At 50.8% G+C, this 17,203-nt stretch overlaps 7 protein-coding genes across 7 annotated transcripts; 2 read left to right on the forward strand and 5 right to left on the reverse strand.

The window, feature by feature from the left end:
- On the reverse strand, positions 1 to 412 carry CC1G_08709 (hypothetical protein; the record flags this gene model as incomplete). The annotated part of the gene is made up of 2 exons (XM_001837644.1): positions 1 to 305; positions 358 to 412. The coding sequence occupies 2 exons, from the start codon at positions 410 to 412 to the stop codon at positions 1 to 3; spliced, it is 360 nt and encodes a 119-aa protein (XP_001837696.1).
- A 354-nt stretch (positions 413 to 766) lies between these two features.
- CC1G_15540 (hypothetical protein) lies at positions 767 to 2,235 on the reverse strand (the record flags this gene model as incomplete). The annotated part of the gene is made up of 6 exons (XM_002910953.1): positions 767 to 859; positions 918 to 1,010; positions 1,067 to 1,269; positions 1,331 to 1,522; positions 1,595 to 2,093; positions 2,164 to 2,235. 6 exons carry the CDS (start codon positions 2,233 to 2,235, stop codon positions 767 to 769), a joined length of 1,152 nt encoding a protein of 383 aa, XP_002910999.1.
- Positions 2,236 to 2,461: 226 nt separating this feature from the next.
- On the reverse strand, positions 2,462 to 3,949 carry CC1G_15541 (hypothetical protein; the record flags this gene model as incomplete). Its single annotated transcript, XM_002910954.1, has 9 exons — positions 2,462 to 2,638; positions 2,690 to 2,791; positions 2,844 to 2,869; positions 2,939 to 3,177; positions 3,222 to 3,281; positions 3,329 to 3,461; positions 3,512 to 3,647; positions 3,703 to 3,884; positions 3,937 to 3,949. 9 exons carry the CDS (start codon positions 3,947 to 3,949, stop codon positions 2,462 to 2,464), a joined length of 1,068 nt encoding a protein of 355 aa, XP_002911000.1.
- Positions 3,950 to 4,265: 316 nt separating this feature from the next.
- On the reverse strand, positions 4,266 to 4,737 carry CC1G_08712 (hypothetical protein; the record flags this gene model as incomplete). The annotated part of the gene is made up of 2 exons (XM_001837647.1): positions 4,266 to 4,329; positions 4,379 to 4,737. 2 exons carry the CDS (start codon positions 4,735 to 4,737, stop codon positions 4,266 to 4,268), a joined length of 423 nt encoding a protein of 140 aa, XP_001837699.1.
- A 1,820-nt stretch (positions 4,738 to 6,557) lies between these two features.
- On the forward strand, positions 6,558 to 9,526 carry CC1G_06906 (hypothetical protein; the record flags this gene model as incomplete). The annotated part of the gene is made up of 11 exons (XM_001837648.2): positions 6,558 to 6,798; positions 6,854 to 6,982; positions 7,030 to 7,071; positions 7,130 to 7,338; positions 7,392 to 7,544; positions 7,598 to 7,687; positions 7,737 to 7,835; positions 7,896 to 8,312; positions 8,372 to 8,887; positions 8,947 to 9,420; positions 9,479 to 9,526. The coding sequence occupies 11 exons, from the start codon at positions 6,558 to 6,560 to the stop codon at positions 9,524 to 9,526; spliced, it is 2,418 nt and encodes an 805-aa protein (XP_001837700.2).
- A 236-nt stretch (positions 9,527 to 9,762) lies between these two features.
- On the forward strand, positions 9,763 to 11,478 carry CC1G_06907 (hypothetical protein; the record flags this gene model as incomplete). The annotated part of the gene is made up of 10 exons (XM_001837649.2): positions 9,763 to 10,014; positions 10,070 to 10,199; positions 10,259 to 10,397; positions 10,452 to 10,517; positions 10,566 to 10,825; positions 10,879 to 10,898; positions 10,951 to 11,035; positions 11,088 to 11,113; positions 11,169 to 11,237; positions 11,293 to 11,478. The coding sequence occupies 10 exons, from the start codon at positions 9,763 to 9,765 to the stop codon at positions 11,476 to 11,478; spliced, it is 1,233 nt and encodes a 410-aa protein (XP_001837701.2).
- A 3,518-nt stretch (positions 11,479 to 14,996) lies between these two features.
- On the reverse strand, positions 14,997 to 16,725 carry CC1G_06908 (hypothetical protein; the record flags this gene model as incomplete). The annotated part of the gene is made up of 9 exons (XM_001837650.2): positions 14,997 to 15,101; positions 15,151 to 15,173; positions 15,223 to 15,277; positions 15,334 to 15,510; positions 15,562 to 15,632; positions 15,680 to 15,715; positions 15,771 to 15,917; positions 15,980 to 16,084; positions 16,143 to 16,725. 9 exons carry the CDS (start codon positions 16,723 to 16,725, stop codon positions 14,997 to 14,999), a joined length of 1,302 nt encoding a protein of 433 aa, XP_001837702.2.
- Positions 16,726 to 17,203: the final 478 nt, after the last annotated feature.

The raw sequence follows: 17,203 nt of genomic DNA on the forward strand, positions 1-17,203 counted from the left end.
TCAATCAATCGGTTCTATCCTTCCAAGCTCCTCGTCTATCCGTGCCGACAGCGTCTTCCTGCGCTCTTCCAATGACACAACCCCCTCGACCCCCTCAAGCCTTTCTTTCAGCAGAGTCATCTTCTGTATATGCTCGTTGATTACTCGGTTGTTGGTCCAGGAGAGAGATGGGCGTTCATCGGATACTGAGTCGGCCAGCGCGCCATCGAAGACGACACTGATGGTTTCTGCGATTTGGTGGAAGGCCTTGGTTTCTTGGGAAAACTCCTGTTCGAGTTCCTCGAGGACTGTATCACTCAAAGTGACTACATACTGGTTAGCGTTTAGGCTCAATCAAACAGGACATCGTCGACGCACCTTCCTCCTCATCGACATCCATAGCTATCTCCGCCTCATCTGCGCTCGTGCCCATGTTCTCTTCCCAATCCCTTCTCTTGTCTCAATAGAAAGTTATCGGCGCCGGTAGCTGTTCCACTCTGGAATACCGCTTCAACGATCTCCTTTTTCATCCGAGCTGATTCTTCCTGTTGGTGTTTCTCCCAGACGGCTTTGGATTGCAGGACCCCTTTGACGAGAAGACCTGTCTTGGGGCTGGTGGTAGTGAACTCTCGGCACTTGGAGCATTTGCATATCTTCCGTGGAGAGCGATACATGTCGCAGAGTGCGGGTCAAGCAGGGTTATTGGATTGTAGGGATAAAACAGATGCATCGATTACATTTACATAGCGTGCGGGCAGCGCATGGTACTCCATTAGGAACAAGGGAATCAGAACTTTCGGTTTTTCAGATACTGCTTTGCGAAATCTTCGGCAGGCCAAGCGCCAGGATAATCGCCGAAAAAAGGATAAAGTGCCAACGCCTTCAGCGGATCTCTGGTAAGTTATTGTCATTATACACTGCTTAACGAGGTGACTTACTTCTTTTAAATAGTCCGCCTTCTTCTGAACATCCTGATGGTCCCAACCTCCTCGACGGGTGAAATGCTTAGTGCAAATTTCTTGGAGTTCTCGCTGACCATGCGTTAGAAGTCAATCAATTCGGGCAGCCTGTGGGCATTGTGACCCACCTGAACGTCTCTGTACCATCGGGGGTCCCATGTCTTCAACAACGTCCCACGGAGCGAATAACCGCCGCCTCTTGGCTTGCCAAGTGGTCCGATTGGACGACGTGGTTTCTCCAACAGCGAGGCTTCGAGGTTAAAAAATGGATAATGTTCCGGCCTTTTAGGGTCCCCGTTCCTCGCAGAGGCTGGGGACTCTCGGGGAGAATCTGGGTGCCAGACGCATGGGTCACACAAAATCACCCAATCACCGCCAACAGGGGCTCTTACCTACAGAATCCTCAGTAGGAGGTATCTCCAATGGGTAAATGGTCCGGTTGGTCAGTTTGCGTTCGAAATCTGGGCTTGGTGTTCTTTCAAAAGGGAACTGCACTCGATTCGTCACAGGTGGAAAGAACTTCTGCGTGGGCATCTCGCGGTGGAAGGTAAAGTAGGAGAAAGGAGGAAGCACGATGTATATATCTGTTTCGGTATCATTAATATAATCACAAATGATGGTCGCGCCTCATTTTCCCGAGCCTTTCTTCCCTATACCAGCCTCCCTCTTGAGCCGGCCACTTTGCCGGTAGCGGTATGTGTTGAGGGACTTCGACTTCACCCAGCTACCGTCTCCCTTCTGCAGACTCAGCCCATAACCCGTCAACGTTGGGTGTTCCGTCCCCTCTTCGGCGTTCACCCATCGACCTCCCGACTCCAGCACCCATATTTGCACTTGCCCTTCGCCATACTTGTTGATGTATAATGCCCCAGGTTCCACTTTCTCCCCCTTCATCGCATCTTCGGGCACGACCACTGCTGCCAATCGCTTCGACCCCAGGTGTATGAACGTCAAATAGGTTACTGGACTATTCCTGAGCTTCCGTCGCTCGACCTTGACATCGGGCTTTGGCTGTTTCGGTGCGGGATTGGGGTTGAACCTCACTTTCCTGGCAGGCGTTCCGACTGTTCCTGGATCTTCGTCCCTCTGCTTCCTCTTCGAATTCGCTCGATTATCCACTGTAGTCGGAAAGGATTCATCCGCAATTCTGATTGTCTGAATCACCCCCCCACGATGAAAAGCGTCAGCTGTTGCAACGGCGGATGGCATTAGTAGCAGAACCTACGTCTGACAGAAGGCGTCGAATATCTCTGAAGGCGACGTCACGCGCGAAGATCACTTTCGACGGAGACGGCATGGTACCAGGTGGTTGTGGATGGGAGACTATGGAACTAGGCGAAGTCGCCCAACCTATTTAAATGGATATGTTTAGAAAGGTGTTTGTGATTGGTTTGACTCGATGACGACCGTTATGTACAATGAGACCAATGTCGGTAGAGGTCATTAAATGAAGTGGCTTGCCACAACCTCTCTGAATAACAGACAAACCACCTTTGGTCGCAACTGCCACTCCCCGACAAAGGTCAAAGGCATGCAACAACTAGGATACCACCTAGAACGACTGCTAGTGAAACCGCAGCCCCGATCACGAGCATTGGCGGTATCTCTTCGACGAGTCCAGGAGGTACACCGAGCGATCGAATAACCTTTTCGGATGTTTCTTCGAATACCGTTGGCGCCTGTGGAACAAGCATATGATTCTGACGATTTCGATAAGCAACTTGGCCAATGGAGAATTGCACGAAGCTGACCTTGTTCGTTGTCCAGATGTAGACCGTGCCGGAGCGATAGGGTTCGGATGATCCACACGCAACGAACAAGTGAGTGGTGCCCGAGCCCCGCTTTGTTCCAACCTAATAACCAATCAATGCACTTTGTAACTGGGCGAAGAAGCCTTGAACGCACGCCGACGGATGAAACGACAATGGGGTCTGTATATGATCAGTCGGCGTCGTCAAAAGAGACAATGTATGTATCCACGTACTCTTCTCGTGGTGAACCAAATTGGTAATGACCTTCTTCTCCCTCAAGGTCCCAGATCAATGCCTCGCCATTGTCGCTACCACTGACAAATCGTTTCTCGTCGATGAAGGCCATTTGGATTGGGAAGTTTCTCTGGATATTCAATGAGAGCTTGAAGACAAATTGCGGCCTATCGTTTATCTTGTAAACGTCGACTCCATCCTGCAAAGTCCATACCAGTAAGGTTGCAGTCGACTCATTCCAGGCGCAGTTGCCGCTGTAGCACGTCAGTTAAGCTCCTTTCGGTAGATGAGGACATACATTCGACTCTCCAGCCTTTCTCTCCACAACCTTCGTTGAGACTCGACATTCCATGCCATTCTAAGGGACATCAGGTCCAGAAGACATCCAAAGCTGGAGAGACTCACAAAACCCGGGTGTCCAGCATTCCGATCATGACCTCTTTCCCCCCTTTCGAGAAGCCTATCCATCGTGGAACCCCGTCTTCGTTGACTTCTCCGCCCTCTGTCTCTTCGAGGTCTCCTGGAATCGATACAAAAACTGGCTGAGTTTAGCACACCTGAACAGCTCCCAAGGAAACTGAAGCGTACCACTGGAAGTGGAGCGGTCTATTCGGTAAAGGAAGACACCCCCTCGTCCCACTACACCCAGGCGGTTATTCTCGAAGGCGATACTCTCGATGCTTTGCGACATCACTGAGACCGAGGCTACTCGCTTGAAGTTGTTCTAGTTAAGGAGGCTGAGCTCGCTTCGAGTCCTGAATGCAAACACGAGAACATACCTCCCTCCCTGCCTTCCTCCAGAGCTTGCAGGTACCATCTGCACCCGCCGTTATTATCTCAACAACACCACTGGCCTGTGCATACGGCAGCCATTTCACCTCAACGACGCATTCTTGCTTAGTGCTGACTTTCTGGCGAGAGCCGGTATCCAGGTCAGTTATCCAAAGGTATCCATCATCACCTGCGCTTTGTTAGGGGACACTACTGACATCTTCATTGTAGATTTGACTCACCGCCCGAGGCCATATATCTACAGTCGTCGGAAAAAGAAACGCTGTTTATTGGTGCAAGATGCCCCCCAATACAGATGGACTTGTTCAGGTTTTCCATCCCGTCTGGTAGATGGACAAGACGTTGGAAGGCAGACAACTTGCAACGAGGCGCTTGCCGCATTCCCATCACACGTGGTTGAGCGCGTCCGAAGGGGTTATGAAAGGTGAAGTGCTTTATTGAGGATAACTCCAAATACTAATATAATCACACGTCCGTCTATAGTACGACTGCATACATGTAACAAGATACGACGATGGGGAAATGCGATTCGACAACATCCAAGCCGTAATCAGCTATGGATGCGAAAGATACTGGTGGGGATTCGACCCCGTTCCTGGTAGTGGGAAAGGAAGCTGATAATGCGTCAGTCGGTTGTTAAATGGGATGAGGTCAGAGACGTACTCTCGGACGGCTTTTACAGCGTAGTCCCTTTGGCGGCGGGTCGCCATATTGACCACTTTGTTTCGGTCACCCATACATGTAACAACCATGTCCCCGAGGAACGGCATAGTGTGGTCGAGCTTGAGGAGAGCGGTGTTGGTCAGGAAGATCGAGTCGAAACGGTAGTCGAGCCGATAGATATAGAATTTGTTGTCGGCTTTGATGGTGACGATGGTCGTGTGTATCGGGATAGAGGGATGGCCATTCAAAAGGCTTCGGAAGCTAACCTCCCCTTCGTAGTAAGGGATACTCTTTGTGAAAGGTTTGGCGCGAGGGATGAGGGAGAAGTAGAGGACTTTGACGGATCGTGTTCGGCGCATTGTTGGATGACTGTGTTGTGCTAGCGACGATGGGAGGTCACCGATGCGATTGGGGGAGAAGCTGGGCTGGATGAACTTGTTAGCCTTTCAACCGGACTCATATAGTGATCGGGTTTCAAAGGAGTCAAATGGAAACGTGCCATCAATTGCGTGCTCGTTGAAAGAGTGATAACAAAGGCGAAGAACCTCAAGGTTGAAGTTATTGTACATAGCAAAATCTACATGAAAGTCAAGGAGCAGTGACCTGAATCATTGGCGGAACTCGGATGAAGCCGTGAGGGTAGCTGTCGGTCGGTGGAATCGCTGTTGCTTGTCGCAGCACCCTGTCGATTAGATGAGCGTATTCCATCCTTCCAAGTTAGGTGGGCGGAGTGACATACGCTGTTAATGCTCCCTCCGACCATACTCTCTCCGCCCCGATGTCCCTGAATGATCTCAGACTGGTGTAACGCTGGAGGACAATTACTGGTCCTCGGATATGGTGATTTGGTTCCAGTCTTGACAAGGATTGGTTTAAAGGGTCTTTGTGGGCATGCGAAAATATACAGAGGTAGTCGGGATGCGGGTTCTCTTCTGCGACAACTCGGACATCGCATCGGTACATTGGGATTGTTGGGTTGGTCGAACACAGGTGGCTCTCTACGAGCGGGGTCCAGGAGCGATCGGCGTCTCGAATCACATCAATGCGAATGACGACAGGGTCGAACCCCTCGACAGGGAAAAGTAGACCATCAACACGACGCTAAAATCACCATCATGAGACCATGAATAGCCATTGACACGGAGAGATCCTCACCCTTTCGTACACGTCCTCTCGTGACGCGCTGCGTGCGTTTCTCATCGAAGTTCAGCAGGCGTTGTAATCAGTTTGGTAAGAAAGAGAGGAATGTAGTCAGATACAAATGTGGAGGGGAGGGGTTTACAGGAAGCAATTTGAGATCGATAACAAAAAGCCTGAGAACAGCCGGGAACAATATCGCTGCAATACCACGTGAAACAATCCTGAATCAACAACGAAGGCTGAGCAACGAATCAGCCAACGCTGAGCTCAATGGTACTCCCAACTCACTTATTTCGTGTTATGAAACTCATTTCTTTTGGCAGAAATCCTCGCCCTTGTGCCCTCCAATGTCCGAATACGCATCGCACGTATCTAATGGAAGAGTTAGCGCCCCGCCTCACGAGCAGAATCTTTGCCTACCGCTTCAACGCTATATCGATGTGGTCCCGTCGACGGAGGTGGACTGGTTCACCCTTGACACCTAGCTTCACCACTAATATGTCACCCCTCCAACCCCGTCCTTTTCCCAGTAGCGAGCCCACCCCCAAATTAATAGGAAGATTCTCATCGTACCGGGCGTAGACAACGAAAGAGATCATGTTCTTCCGTCGGTCGATAAGGGTAAGGATTGTCTTGTGTATTGTTAGCTTGGGATATTCCCGCATTGCTAACTCGACAACGGGAATCCTTCTAGCGTCACTCTCCAGCATCGGCACTCTTCGAATAGCCCCTTTGAACGCATCTAGACCAAAATACAACGCTTCAAGAGCCCGAACCTAGTATCTCGCGTCAACTGGACTATCATAGAATCACAGCGCGCTCCATTGAATTACCTTCTCGTTCATTGGCGATAGATGGCTTTAGGGGTATGTGACAAAGGGCAAGGGAGAAGCAGCCTCGTGAAAGGCAGTCGTCCTTGAACCTGCCCATCAAATTGATGTCTTTGTGAAACCCTGACTGATTCAAGAGGCCGGTGAGCTTTCCCTTTCATTCGAATACTCTCAGTCACCCCATCCAGATTCGAACCCGCTTGTTAACGATGCCCGGCAGTACCTACGAAGATCCCAATCCCGACCACAGAAATGAAATGGATATCGACGTTCGCAGTTGTCTTTCCAAGCGCCCGGCGAGGGACGATGAAGATGAAGACGAAGATGAAACTGGAAGTACGAACCAAGATGGAACCCCCGCACAACCCAACGAAGGTGATACCTCGAAACGCAAAGACAAACGGCCGCTGCGCAAGAGGGCCAAACCGACGGATCCTGCTGGTCCTTCCGGTGAGCTACTCACTACCTTGACTGTGTATCATGCTCACCTCCATATTGGACAAAGGCGAAGGCGAAGCAGAAGGCGAAGCAGAAAGCGAAGCAGAAGGGGAGGATACCGAAACCGAATCGCGCACTGGCAAAGGCAAACAGCCGCAAAGGGCAGTCAGGCCCGCCGTACCTGCCAAAACATTTGGTAAGCTAATGGCTACCTCATGAAATGCCTATTGACCGGACTGATAGCGCGTCGCCCAACGCCGGGATCCTCAAAGCATCCAACTACCAGTAAGTGCTTGGTACTATTTGAACCACGATCCTACATGTCATTTATCATCCACCGCAGCACCCATTGGTTCGCCTGGCCCATGGAATCTACAGTTGAGGCAAACGACACTGCACTCTTTCAACGTCAGGCGGCCTATTCCGTCTGATTTTGCACCCTCTCAGGTCTCCGTCCCACCCAAGGGTGTCGCGACTGCCGGCGGGGCAGCCGCTTCTTCATCACGCCATGCCCAAGAGCAGGAGGACAGTGCCAGAACGTCGACTCAACAGGTAAGCATTGTCTCCAGAACACGAATGATTAGTATCTGATACCCTGTCCGTAGACCCCGTCCTCTGTAGTGCCTAGTGACAGCGACAATCCCGCACCCTCTCAGGTCGCCGTCCCACCCAAGAGTGTGGTGACTGCCAGCGGGGCAGTCGCTTCTTCATCACGCCATGCCCAACAGGAGGAAGGTGCCAGAACGCCGACTCAACAGGTAAGCATTATTTCCAGAGCATGAATGATTGGCATCTGATACCCTGTCCGTAGACCTCGTCCTCTGTAGTGCCTAGTGACAGCGACAATCCCGCCGAAGGTGAAGGGGAATATCATCCAAGTCTGACAAGTGAAACGGAGACTGTGAGTTTATTCGAAACGCTTGGAAGATCACCATTGATCCGTTGTTTAGGCGGGCTCACATTCGGACCATCCCTCCGACATCCAAGTCGCAAAGAAGAAGAAAGGGAAAGAGAAGGCGAGGGCCCCACAGAAGAAGAGGAAGGATGAAGTATGTTCTTTTTTACTCAAGTGATCTTCGCTTATTCACCGGTGTATGTATCGCTCACAGTTTGTGCCAACGTATCGTGACGACCTCGGCCCCTCAGCTCCTCTGATTTCCCCCGAGCTCGCCCAGCAAGTCATTCGTGAGGTTTTCGGGAAGTTCAACTCAACCATGGCATCAGAGGCGGGTGGATTGGTGGAGGCTGTGCGAGACATGGTCACATCCGACTTCCGTAGCACTCTGCAAAGTATTGCGACCCGAATTGATGATCTGAAGGGGGAAGTGCAAGACCAGAGGCGAGAGTACAAGAAGATACAGGAATCCCACGAGTCGCTCCTGCAACGGCTGAACAACCTTTCTGCCCCCACCTCAACTCCCGCCCCCGGGCCTGTCCCCCCACCGAAGCAGCGAGCAGCACCTCAACATCTTCGAAATGGACTGGCCGTCGAACACAAAGACCATCCAAAGGTCAACTTATTCCGGGTAAGCCCAACCTACTTCTTTCCATCATTTCCATTTATTACGATTAACATGGCCTTAAGAGCTGCTACAGATTCTACATAAAGCGTGTCCTGCTGAAGCTACAGGCAAACGACGAGCTCGATGAGGAAGACGTACGGATGGACCTCGATAATCTCGATGACGACGATGAAGACGACGACGACCCTATCCTGAAGCATAAGCCAATCACCGATCAAGAGCACAGAGCATGGTGCGACAAGAGCCCCAACCGCATCAGGGTCACTGTAGAAAACTTCCGCTACGATTTCACTCGCCAGCCGACCGACGTTTTCAATAGGGGCTCCATCCATATCGGTATCAAGGCGTTCAAGAGGGAGTGGGACAAAGGCACGTTCGATGATGCCATGGGGCTTGAGGACGAGGAGGAGAGGAAAGGTCTTGGGGCAGCGTTCTTGACGTACCGATCCTTGCAATACAGCTTCGACGGTTACTTCAAGAACCTGTCTCATCGCTACCTGGCTGCAACCACCGAATCAGGAAGAGAAGCATTGAAGCTCAAGCGCACGAAGGCGGCCAGGAACACTCGATTGACTACGGTAATGTTGACTGGATTTTTTACTCAGGTCATCGCTGATCTTTCTTCCTCCTCTCGCAGTTGACTAAGCACCGCCAGAGAGCCTGCGATGCTGTTCCGGTGCTCAAGACCTATCTCGCATTGCTCAAGATGCTCGGCAATCACGCGACCAGCGAAGACGAGTCGGACTTCGAGACCGTTGGCGACACCCAAGTCAAGGTTTACCGTACCATTGCTCCTGGCTGGCGCTCCAAATCGTTGGAGAAGTTCCTGCATTTTCTCGATTGGGTTAGGGATGAGCTTCAGAAGGCTGAAGGTGCTTCAACGAAATCCAAGCTGAAAACGGCCAAGAGACGCAGGCGCGATGATGATGACAAGCAAGTCAGAGTTCCGGGTGGGCCCCGACGTCCGCGAATCCCTTCCAACAAGGTGAACAACAACAGGCGGGCTGCGACAGGGTTGAACCAGAATTGCTACTCGAAGACCTGGCTGAGGAAGCAACCGGAACATGTAGAGAATAGACTCCTTATCCAGAAGGAGGACTTTAAGTTCCCGGTGAGTTCCTCTCTTCCACGATAATCTTGGGTCCCGCCTCAACAATCATGGTACCCAGGCCGACTACGACCAATTGAAGAAAAGCATCGTTAACGAAGGTCATTAGGAGGTGTAGGAATGACATATACGACGGATAATTAGATCAAAGACATCTTCTGTGTACTTACAAGGCGCTATGTATTTCGAATTTCTCTCCTTTCCAACTTATGGTGACATCGACCCACATTCCGTTGGTACTGGGTCCGGTGGCTGTGTGGAAATGAATGGGTCAAAGGGAGCATGTTCTCTTTCTCTTTTAATCCCCTCAATCATCTCAGTCTTAACACTCGTCGCTACGATACTATGTCCTACGAGCCCATCTTTCGACTTCCTTCGAGCTCCATAGTCGACGCACTGGCATTTTCGCCAAGACTCGACTGGCTTGCGTCTGGGGACCAGAAAGGCTTTGTCAAAATCTACGAAACAGTTACGGGCATGGAACGACATGTATTCGAATTCGACGATCCTGTCACCAGCCTTACCTGGCATCCGAAGGAGAACACTATCTTTGTTGGATTGGGATCAGGGGTAGTTGCTTTCATACATGACTTCAAAGTAGGTTTCTCTCATGTACCCTATCCAAGAAAGGTGGACTTATGCCATCGTCAAGAATCTCGGGCGTCAAGTTGCATCTGGAGTGAAGGGTGCAGAGGTCTACACCATATCTTTCAGCTCGTCGGGTCGTAAACTCGGTATGGGTATAGGGCAGGAGGTCCACATTGCGACCCCGACAACAGACCGTGAGTGCTTCGATCCTTCAAATCTTCGGACTTCCTCCTCACATGCGAATATCTGCCAGGGGGGTACGCTACTACAACCATATTTCCCCAGCCATTGGAGGACAGCAAAACAGGCGACGCACGCATTCGATCTCGAGGAATTCACTTCATTGAAAGCGAGAAACAAATGATCGTTTCGTATCTAAATCACGGGGTCATGTGGGTCATACAATCAGCTCGCCCTTCGATTGAACTGAAGTGGACCATTTCCAGATGTTGGGACATCTATACTCGTTCGCCGATTTGGACAATCGCGCACTCACACGTCCCAGGATTCATGTACGCCTCGCGCTTTCTTTGACTTCATCCCTGCTGAAGTTCTCCTAGCGGTCATTCACACGTCTCTTCGGATGAGCGATTCATCTGTATCAATAACTTGGCGACCGGGTTTGACGTTTACAATATCAAGTCCCGGACACTGGTTCGCTCCCTTCAGGTGCCCTCGCATCGTGAGCGTAATGTCCCTTTGGTCTCGTGTTTTCTCAGGGATAGGAATGTCGTTATAACGGCATCTCATGACGGGGAGGCGAGGGTCTGGCATGTAGGCAGTGGTATGCTCATGCAAAAGCTGCCAACAGCGTCGTCATGTAAGTCGTTCCCTTGGGCTTCCAGAGCTGTTGCTTAACGATCAAAATCATAGCCTCCATCCGATTTATATGCGTACGGTACAATCGTTGGGACAACACTCTCAGGCGCTGAGTAACCCTTTCAGGCTGGTAACTTTCGTTCTCGAGGCTTCATCGCTATTGCGCCGTCCTCCAAAGATTCCGGTGTCTCTGTCTGGAAGGAGCTCTCTGGTACGTCTTCCACAGTCAGTCACTAATGAAGAATCGCGTTGACTTGTTGCAGCTCCACGGGGCGCCCTAAGCGACATTGTGGGTTCCCTCGTCCCTGGTAATTGAACAAGCATAGTAATTGACTCAACGGCAGGCATCTACGGAAGTTATCGTCGGCCTCTGTGTTGTACTTCTGTTGGCTATCGTTTGCATTCTCGTTTGGGTGAGTCGTACTCTTTATTTCATTGTCATTGAGTCTTCTGCTGAAAGTATTGAAGCACCCAGCACTTATTCCAGAGGACTGGAAGTCGCTCGCCGAAGTATTGTTCAGGTGGAAGAAAACAGCATACTCCATGGGGCTCGAGTCGGTTCGCCGCGGACGGAAACTTGGAGCGTGGATTGCACAGGTTTTGGGCATCGCCAAACGTAATAAAAGGCGATTTATCCGTCTACCAGAGCTTTGACACCCTCGTTTAATGTTTGTATTCACTCCCCTGCGTAACCCGGCCTTCCCGGTTATTTACTCACCCAACAATTAACTACCTCCGTCTCAATCACATTGTCTCAATCACATTGAAAGGGAGTGGCTCGAGTGTGATTCGAATGTGAATAACGGGGTGTGATTACCTGACCTGACGCGCTGGGCCGCATCAGCGCCACCTAGCGCATCAGCGCCACCTTGTCGGGCGCGGCGAGTCCTCGATCGCACAAGAAAAGGTTACAAATTATGATCCGTGTAATCCATCCTTTGTCGCCATATATCTGTAACAACAAACTCGGTACGTCTGTCATCCTTTTGTGCACCTTGAATGGCCAAGAAATTACACGTGGTTTGCGCATGCAATGTGCCGGGAAAGGTAGCTAATAACGTGTCATCCGGTGGGTGATTTCTTGCTATGTTGTTTGTTACGAGCAATCTCTTATATTTCATATCATTTTTTGCTACATTGTGTACGGCCATCAATAATATGTATTTTGTATCATTTCTATTGGTAAAAAATTATCAAATATATAGCGCATTTCTCGTTACAAAAAAGTAGATTTCTTGCTACAAAAAATCATCTGATGCGCCTAGTGTGTTGTCTGTTCGATGACGTTCTCTTCCTTGCCAGATCTAGAACCGGGCCGCCGGATCAGGTGCGCTCTGTAATCAGGTCCCGTTCGAGAAGTGGGCGCTTAGAGGGCGTCTGTCACCTTCAAGCGCAAGGAATCAGCGAAGACGCTCGGAATATGGACTGGGAACCATTAAAGTCGATGTTATAGCCGACGGGCGCTTAATTTACTGGTAAGATGCACTTTCCCGGAGGCTGGCCTGGGCACCCCACGTTTTGCCAGCTGCCACTTGAGTAAGTGGGTCATGCGTGCTGACAGAGCAGGAAAGCCTTCATGACTTGTGCTGAACCGATGAAGAACCCGCAGATAATACGGCCCACTGTCATGACATCGTGCAGCAGCTGTAATCTTCGGTTTTGTGGGAGTTCGAGAAAATCGAACCTAATCGAGTAAAACCTTAGGTCACACACAGCCCTCGACGGAAGGTGATTCGCCCTCCGGCCCCAGATCTGCTGTCAAACGTCTAAGATTGCTGTGATGAGCTCCCCCTCGAGGCCGTTCCATGTTAGCCTTCCCATCACCGCTATCTTGCCAACCAATGGTGAGATGTCTGTCAGATCATCAACGTTGACATCAAGGCGCCTTGTGTAGATTCAGATTGCTAGGCCAGCTTTCGACTTGAAAGTGCCTGTATGGGACTGGGTAAATGCGAAACACCATGGCCTTGTCGGTCTGGGAGATAGCTCTCAGACCGCCGAAGCATAGATTGCACCCGCACGTCTGCTTTCCTTAGCGCTCCAGGATCACCTGTCCGAAGCTGATCCTTATTTCGTGAACATGGCCTTTCAATGAATGTGAAGAGTGAGAATGAGAACACGCGCCGCTTCGCGTGTCGTTAACGCCATTTATCACCGTCCCACAGATCTCATAAGGATCTGCCTGGTACTGGCCCCGAGAATTGACAAGGCATGGGTGGATACTGGGCCTCGTTAATCTGTCGAGAGAGCTTATGTACGTGCTTACATCGCCGACCGAACTACCTCCAACTTCTCGAAGCTTAAGTGAGCTCTGGGTGTGTAGATCCACTGAACACGAAGTACATACTTCATAGCTGTATACGTGCGAAGTGTTATGAATTTCATCCCTCGAGTCGCCTCCGATCACGGTAAGCACATCTTTTGAAAGTAGCCCTGTTCGACGACCGTCAGCATATCCATGCAACAGCAGGCAACAGTGATCATAAACAGCAATTCCCTCCTATGTAAAAGGCCCGGGTGTCTGTGATGAAGTTGTGTTATGGCACCACCCAAGTATAGCAACCACAGCTTCACTTGAAGTAGCTTTCCTTTTCACGGGAAGAGGGATTGTATGGGGATTCTCAGGATGTAGTCCCAATGCAGTGAAAGGTAGGACACGCGTGAGGGGGTACTACGGTCACTTCAACGAAGTATCGCCGTTTCCCGACTAACTACCTTACCCCACTGTGTCAACAGAAGAGTTTGGATAAGATTTTAGTCATTTCGATTTGAATGTGTTGAAGTAAGCTTTGCACGTGAGGGCCTTGGACAGTCTCGGGCAAGACCTCCAATGAATGTCGGGCTGACCGAACAGCAGTATTAGTGTTGGACCTACCGACCCCACGTAGTCATTTAAATTATGTAGTATACTGCGCTCAAGGGGATCCAGGTTGTAGGTTGCTCATCCGTGATTCGGCAAGTCCACCAAAGACCACCGACGGACCGCGAACGCCCACTGGCAAGGTACGTAGAGTCCCAGTACATACCTGCTCACCAGCTTTTCGGAGTATCCTCGACGGACATACGTACCACATGCAAACTCGTCCCGAAATCTTATCTGATGGTCTGGAAGAAATCGGTCTCAGGCGTGAAGAGTGCGGTGGGTTCTCCCAATGGGAAAATGGTGATTGACGAAGTCTACGGAGACAAGTCCTTCAGCATACAGTATTTAACAGCATTTTCGCCTTGTCGAAGGAAGTAGAAATAAGGCGCCCTTACATCATTTCAATTTGACGCATCGCGTCGGTTATGACTCTGAGGCCATGACGACAATTTGGCAAATCAGTGTGAAGAAAGCGGCAGCAAAAGACGGGAGACCGGGATGATGCACGTGAAAACTCGACAATGGGTGGGCTGAATGTCGACTCATCCACGGTCGATCGTTGAAGCGGAACGGTTCAGAGAGGGTGGAGGCAATTGCGACCGATGGGGGTGGGGGGCGGCGAATTGGAATGGTTATGAAAAGCTGGAGATAATGGGAGCAGATACGAGAGCCTAGAGCGCCACCGTTATGCTCGATCCCACCTGCGAAGGACGAGGGAGAACAAAAAGAAAGAGTTGGCACAGAGAAAAGAAGGGAGAAATTACTTGTGCTCGTACCTTCTCCCGAGTCGCGTTCCCGCGAAGATCCAGTGCCCCTGCTAAAATTGCTCAGCTGGACGCACCTGAGGGGCGATTCACGGATCCTACGCCGACTTCTTCTTCTTGCCGCAGGAAGCAGTTCGAGAAAAATACAAGGGGCTCAGAACAATAATTGCGGTCACCCGCGGATGCATTGAACCCGAATATAAAACGAAAAATATTTGGATTGAGAACAGGGTATGAGAGTGATGTACAAGGGAGAGTGAGTGTGTGTTAGAGATGTGATGAAGGTACGGGGAAGCGAATGAATGACAGCGGATTCTGAGTTGAGGCATTACATTGCTGTTTTACAAGTCTATATTAAGAGTGATATCAGTGCGGTCTATAGTCCTGGTATAGTGGGGCATCGATGGGGAATCGTAAACTCGTAGTAGGCAGTCGGGGAGGTTGCGCGACGGATAAATAGGACGTTGTCGTGAACATACAGAACATGAAGGTCGAGATTGTCGGAAGGAGGAGAAACCCGCAGTCGCAGCCAGGCGACCTTCAGGTTATGAAGGGGCTAATGACATGTTTGGGGGTTGAAGAGAGGCTCCCATGACATCGAACTCCGTCATCATGTGGTGGATGCGCTTCCTAGGCGGCATAGACATATCCTGCATAAGAGGTCAGTCCAGGGCCTAGTGGAGCGCACAGTGAACCGACCTCGCATGTTGCATATGGGTTGTCTATCAACGCGTCAGAAGGCTGTGGAACAAGTGTTGATTCAGATCTCACCTTGGAGTTGCGGTTGGTCCCAAGTTCGCGAGTGTTTCCTAGCTCTCGAATGGTCCTAAAGTAGCGACGTGGTTAGAGGCTGTTGCCCATGAAGCAAACAGAGAAGCTGACCTCGAGATGCAGTGAGCCATCGGTGTTATACACCACTTGATTGGGATCTGGCTCTGGCCATTCCATCGGCTTTTGCGGTACGCGCGCCGCGTGAATAAACGGATCTAACGAGTGTCGCATGTCTTGTGGTTGAGGCTGATGTTGTTGTTGTGGTTGCTGTGGTGGTGGGGGAGGTTGCTGTGTGAAATGAGCAACCGTTGTTGATCGCTGATGAAACCCGTTCCTCACCTCCAGGCCATAGCGAGCAGGACTATGTCGTTGTTCTTCCGATACTGAAGATTTGCGTGACCGGGCGTCGACTGCGGGTAGGTCAACATAGTAAAGCAAAACAAGTAAATCGACGCACCCAATGCGAGCTGGTTTCGTTGGAGTATCACTGCGACTGAAGGAGATTGGGTAAACGGCCGAGATATCCGCGCAGAAACCACGACACGTACCGATATCGTCACGTCTCTTCTCTGCTGCTTGCACCGCCTGTCGAGCTTGACGTTCGAGGTCAAGACATGATGTGTAACGCATGAACGCATCTTGAGTGTCTTTCTGTGCGCGTAGCAACGCTACTCGGGCAGCCTGTAATGTTTGTTCTGGTCCCCGAGGGCCATTAGACTTGAAACGCTTTGAGCGCGATGAAATAAAAATAGCGTACTTGATGAATTTGCCTCGGCTGCCAGTGCTTCAGCTGTCAAGAGTGAAGGCGATTCAGACGCCCGTGAATGAGAGAGTTGAGCCACGATGTCGTTCGTTTGTCGATCTGAAAAAGAAAGCCCATAAAACTTCGACGAAAATTGTTACCGTGGACAAAGGCGCACCAGGATGTGAGTGTTGGGGGTCAATGAAGCCTTGATCTGAGGGTTCGGGTGAAAAAGACTCTGCGGAATGTTCGCGGTGGGTGTACAGTTCTGCTGCCCCAGGTGTATTCCGGAGGCGTGGATTGTGTGGGATGCCCGCGTTCTGGCGTTCGACGAATTTTCGGAGGAATGTGAGTTCGACATCATCCGGCATAACATAAGGTGGTCCTTGGATGTCGCCTTTCTGCATGAGCAGTTCGAGATGGCTCATTGTCTTGTCTTTGAGTTGCTGAAGCCATTCGTGGAGTTCCATGTGGTCTTGATCTGCTCGAGCGTCGTAATCTTGCCTCCGTCTCGCCTTTCTCCAGTATGTCTTTGTGAGCTTCAAAGCGCGATTGACCTCGTTATCGAGCATTCGATACCACTCGCTGGCCTGTCGATTCAGTTTGACGGCGAGAACACCCGGTTGGACGCGTAGTTGTAGAAGACATCGACCATCTCTGTCCGGAGGCCCGAGGACTCCTTTCTGGCCTTGATTTCCTCGAGTCGCACCACGAGAGACGTTGCCCAGCTCCGGCCAAGGGAGGTCGTCTGGGGTAGACATGGTGAGAATTGAAGAGGAAGACACTGTGGAAAAACAGGTAGAGGAAATACAGATGATGGCAACCTGGATATGTGCAGGCGCCAAGTCAGTTAAATGGGACAACGAATCGGCATTTAAGTGTGGATTTGGCTGCCCGGAGCCAGTGGTGGGAGGTCGTTTGATGCCCCGATTTATCGAGGTGGGTTGCAATATGATCCCACATGTCTCACCGGTCTCATGCCCCTCTGGACGCCCTTGGTTACGGGGTGAGGTGACCAAGCCAAAAAAAACATCCCCGCGAGATATGTCATTTCCCACGCTCATTGCCCGAGTTTCCGAACCTTGACTTAACACAAAGTTCCCCAATCCAGTCCTCTGGACCTTATCACCGTATACACAACCTACTCTGCTCCTCCCCGATCAAGATTCGCTTCTTATCCCGCTTGTGGTCCAGCAGTGTCTAGGTGGGCGTCTGTCTTCGGCTTTGTATTGTGGCAGT

The sequence above is a fragment of the Coprinopsis cinerea genome (genome assembly GCF_000182895.1).
Source record: "Coprinopsis cinerea okayama7#130 chromosome 6 map unlocalized cont3.6, whole genome shotgun sequence".
Classification (NCBI taxonomy): Eukaryota; Fungi; Basidiomycota; class Agaricomycetes; order Agaricales; family Psathyrellaceae; genus Coprinopsis; species Coprinopsis cinerea.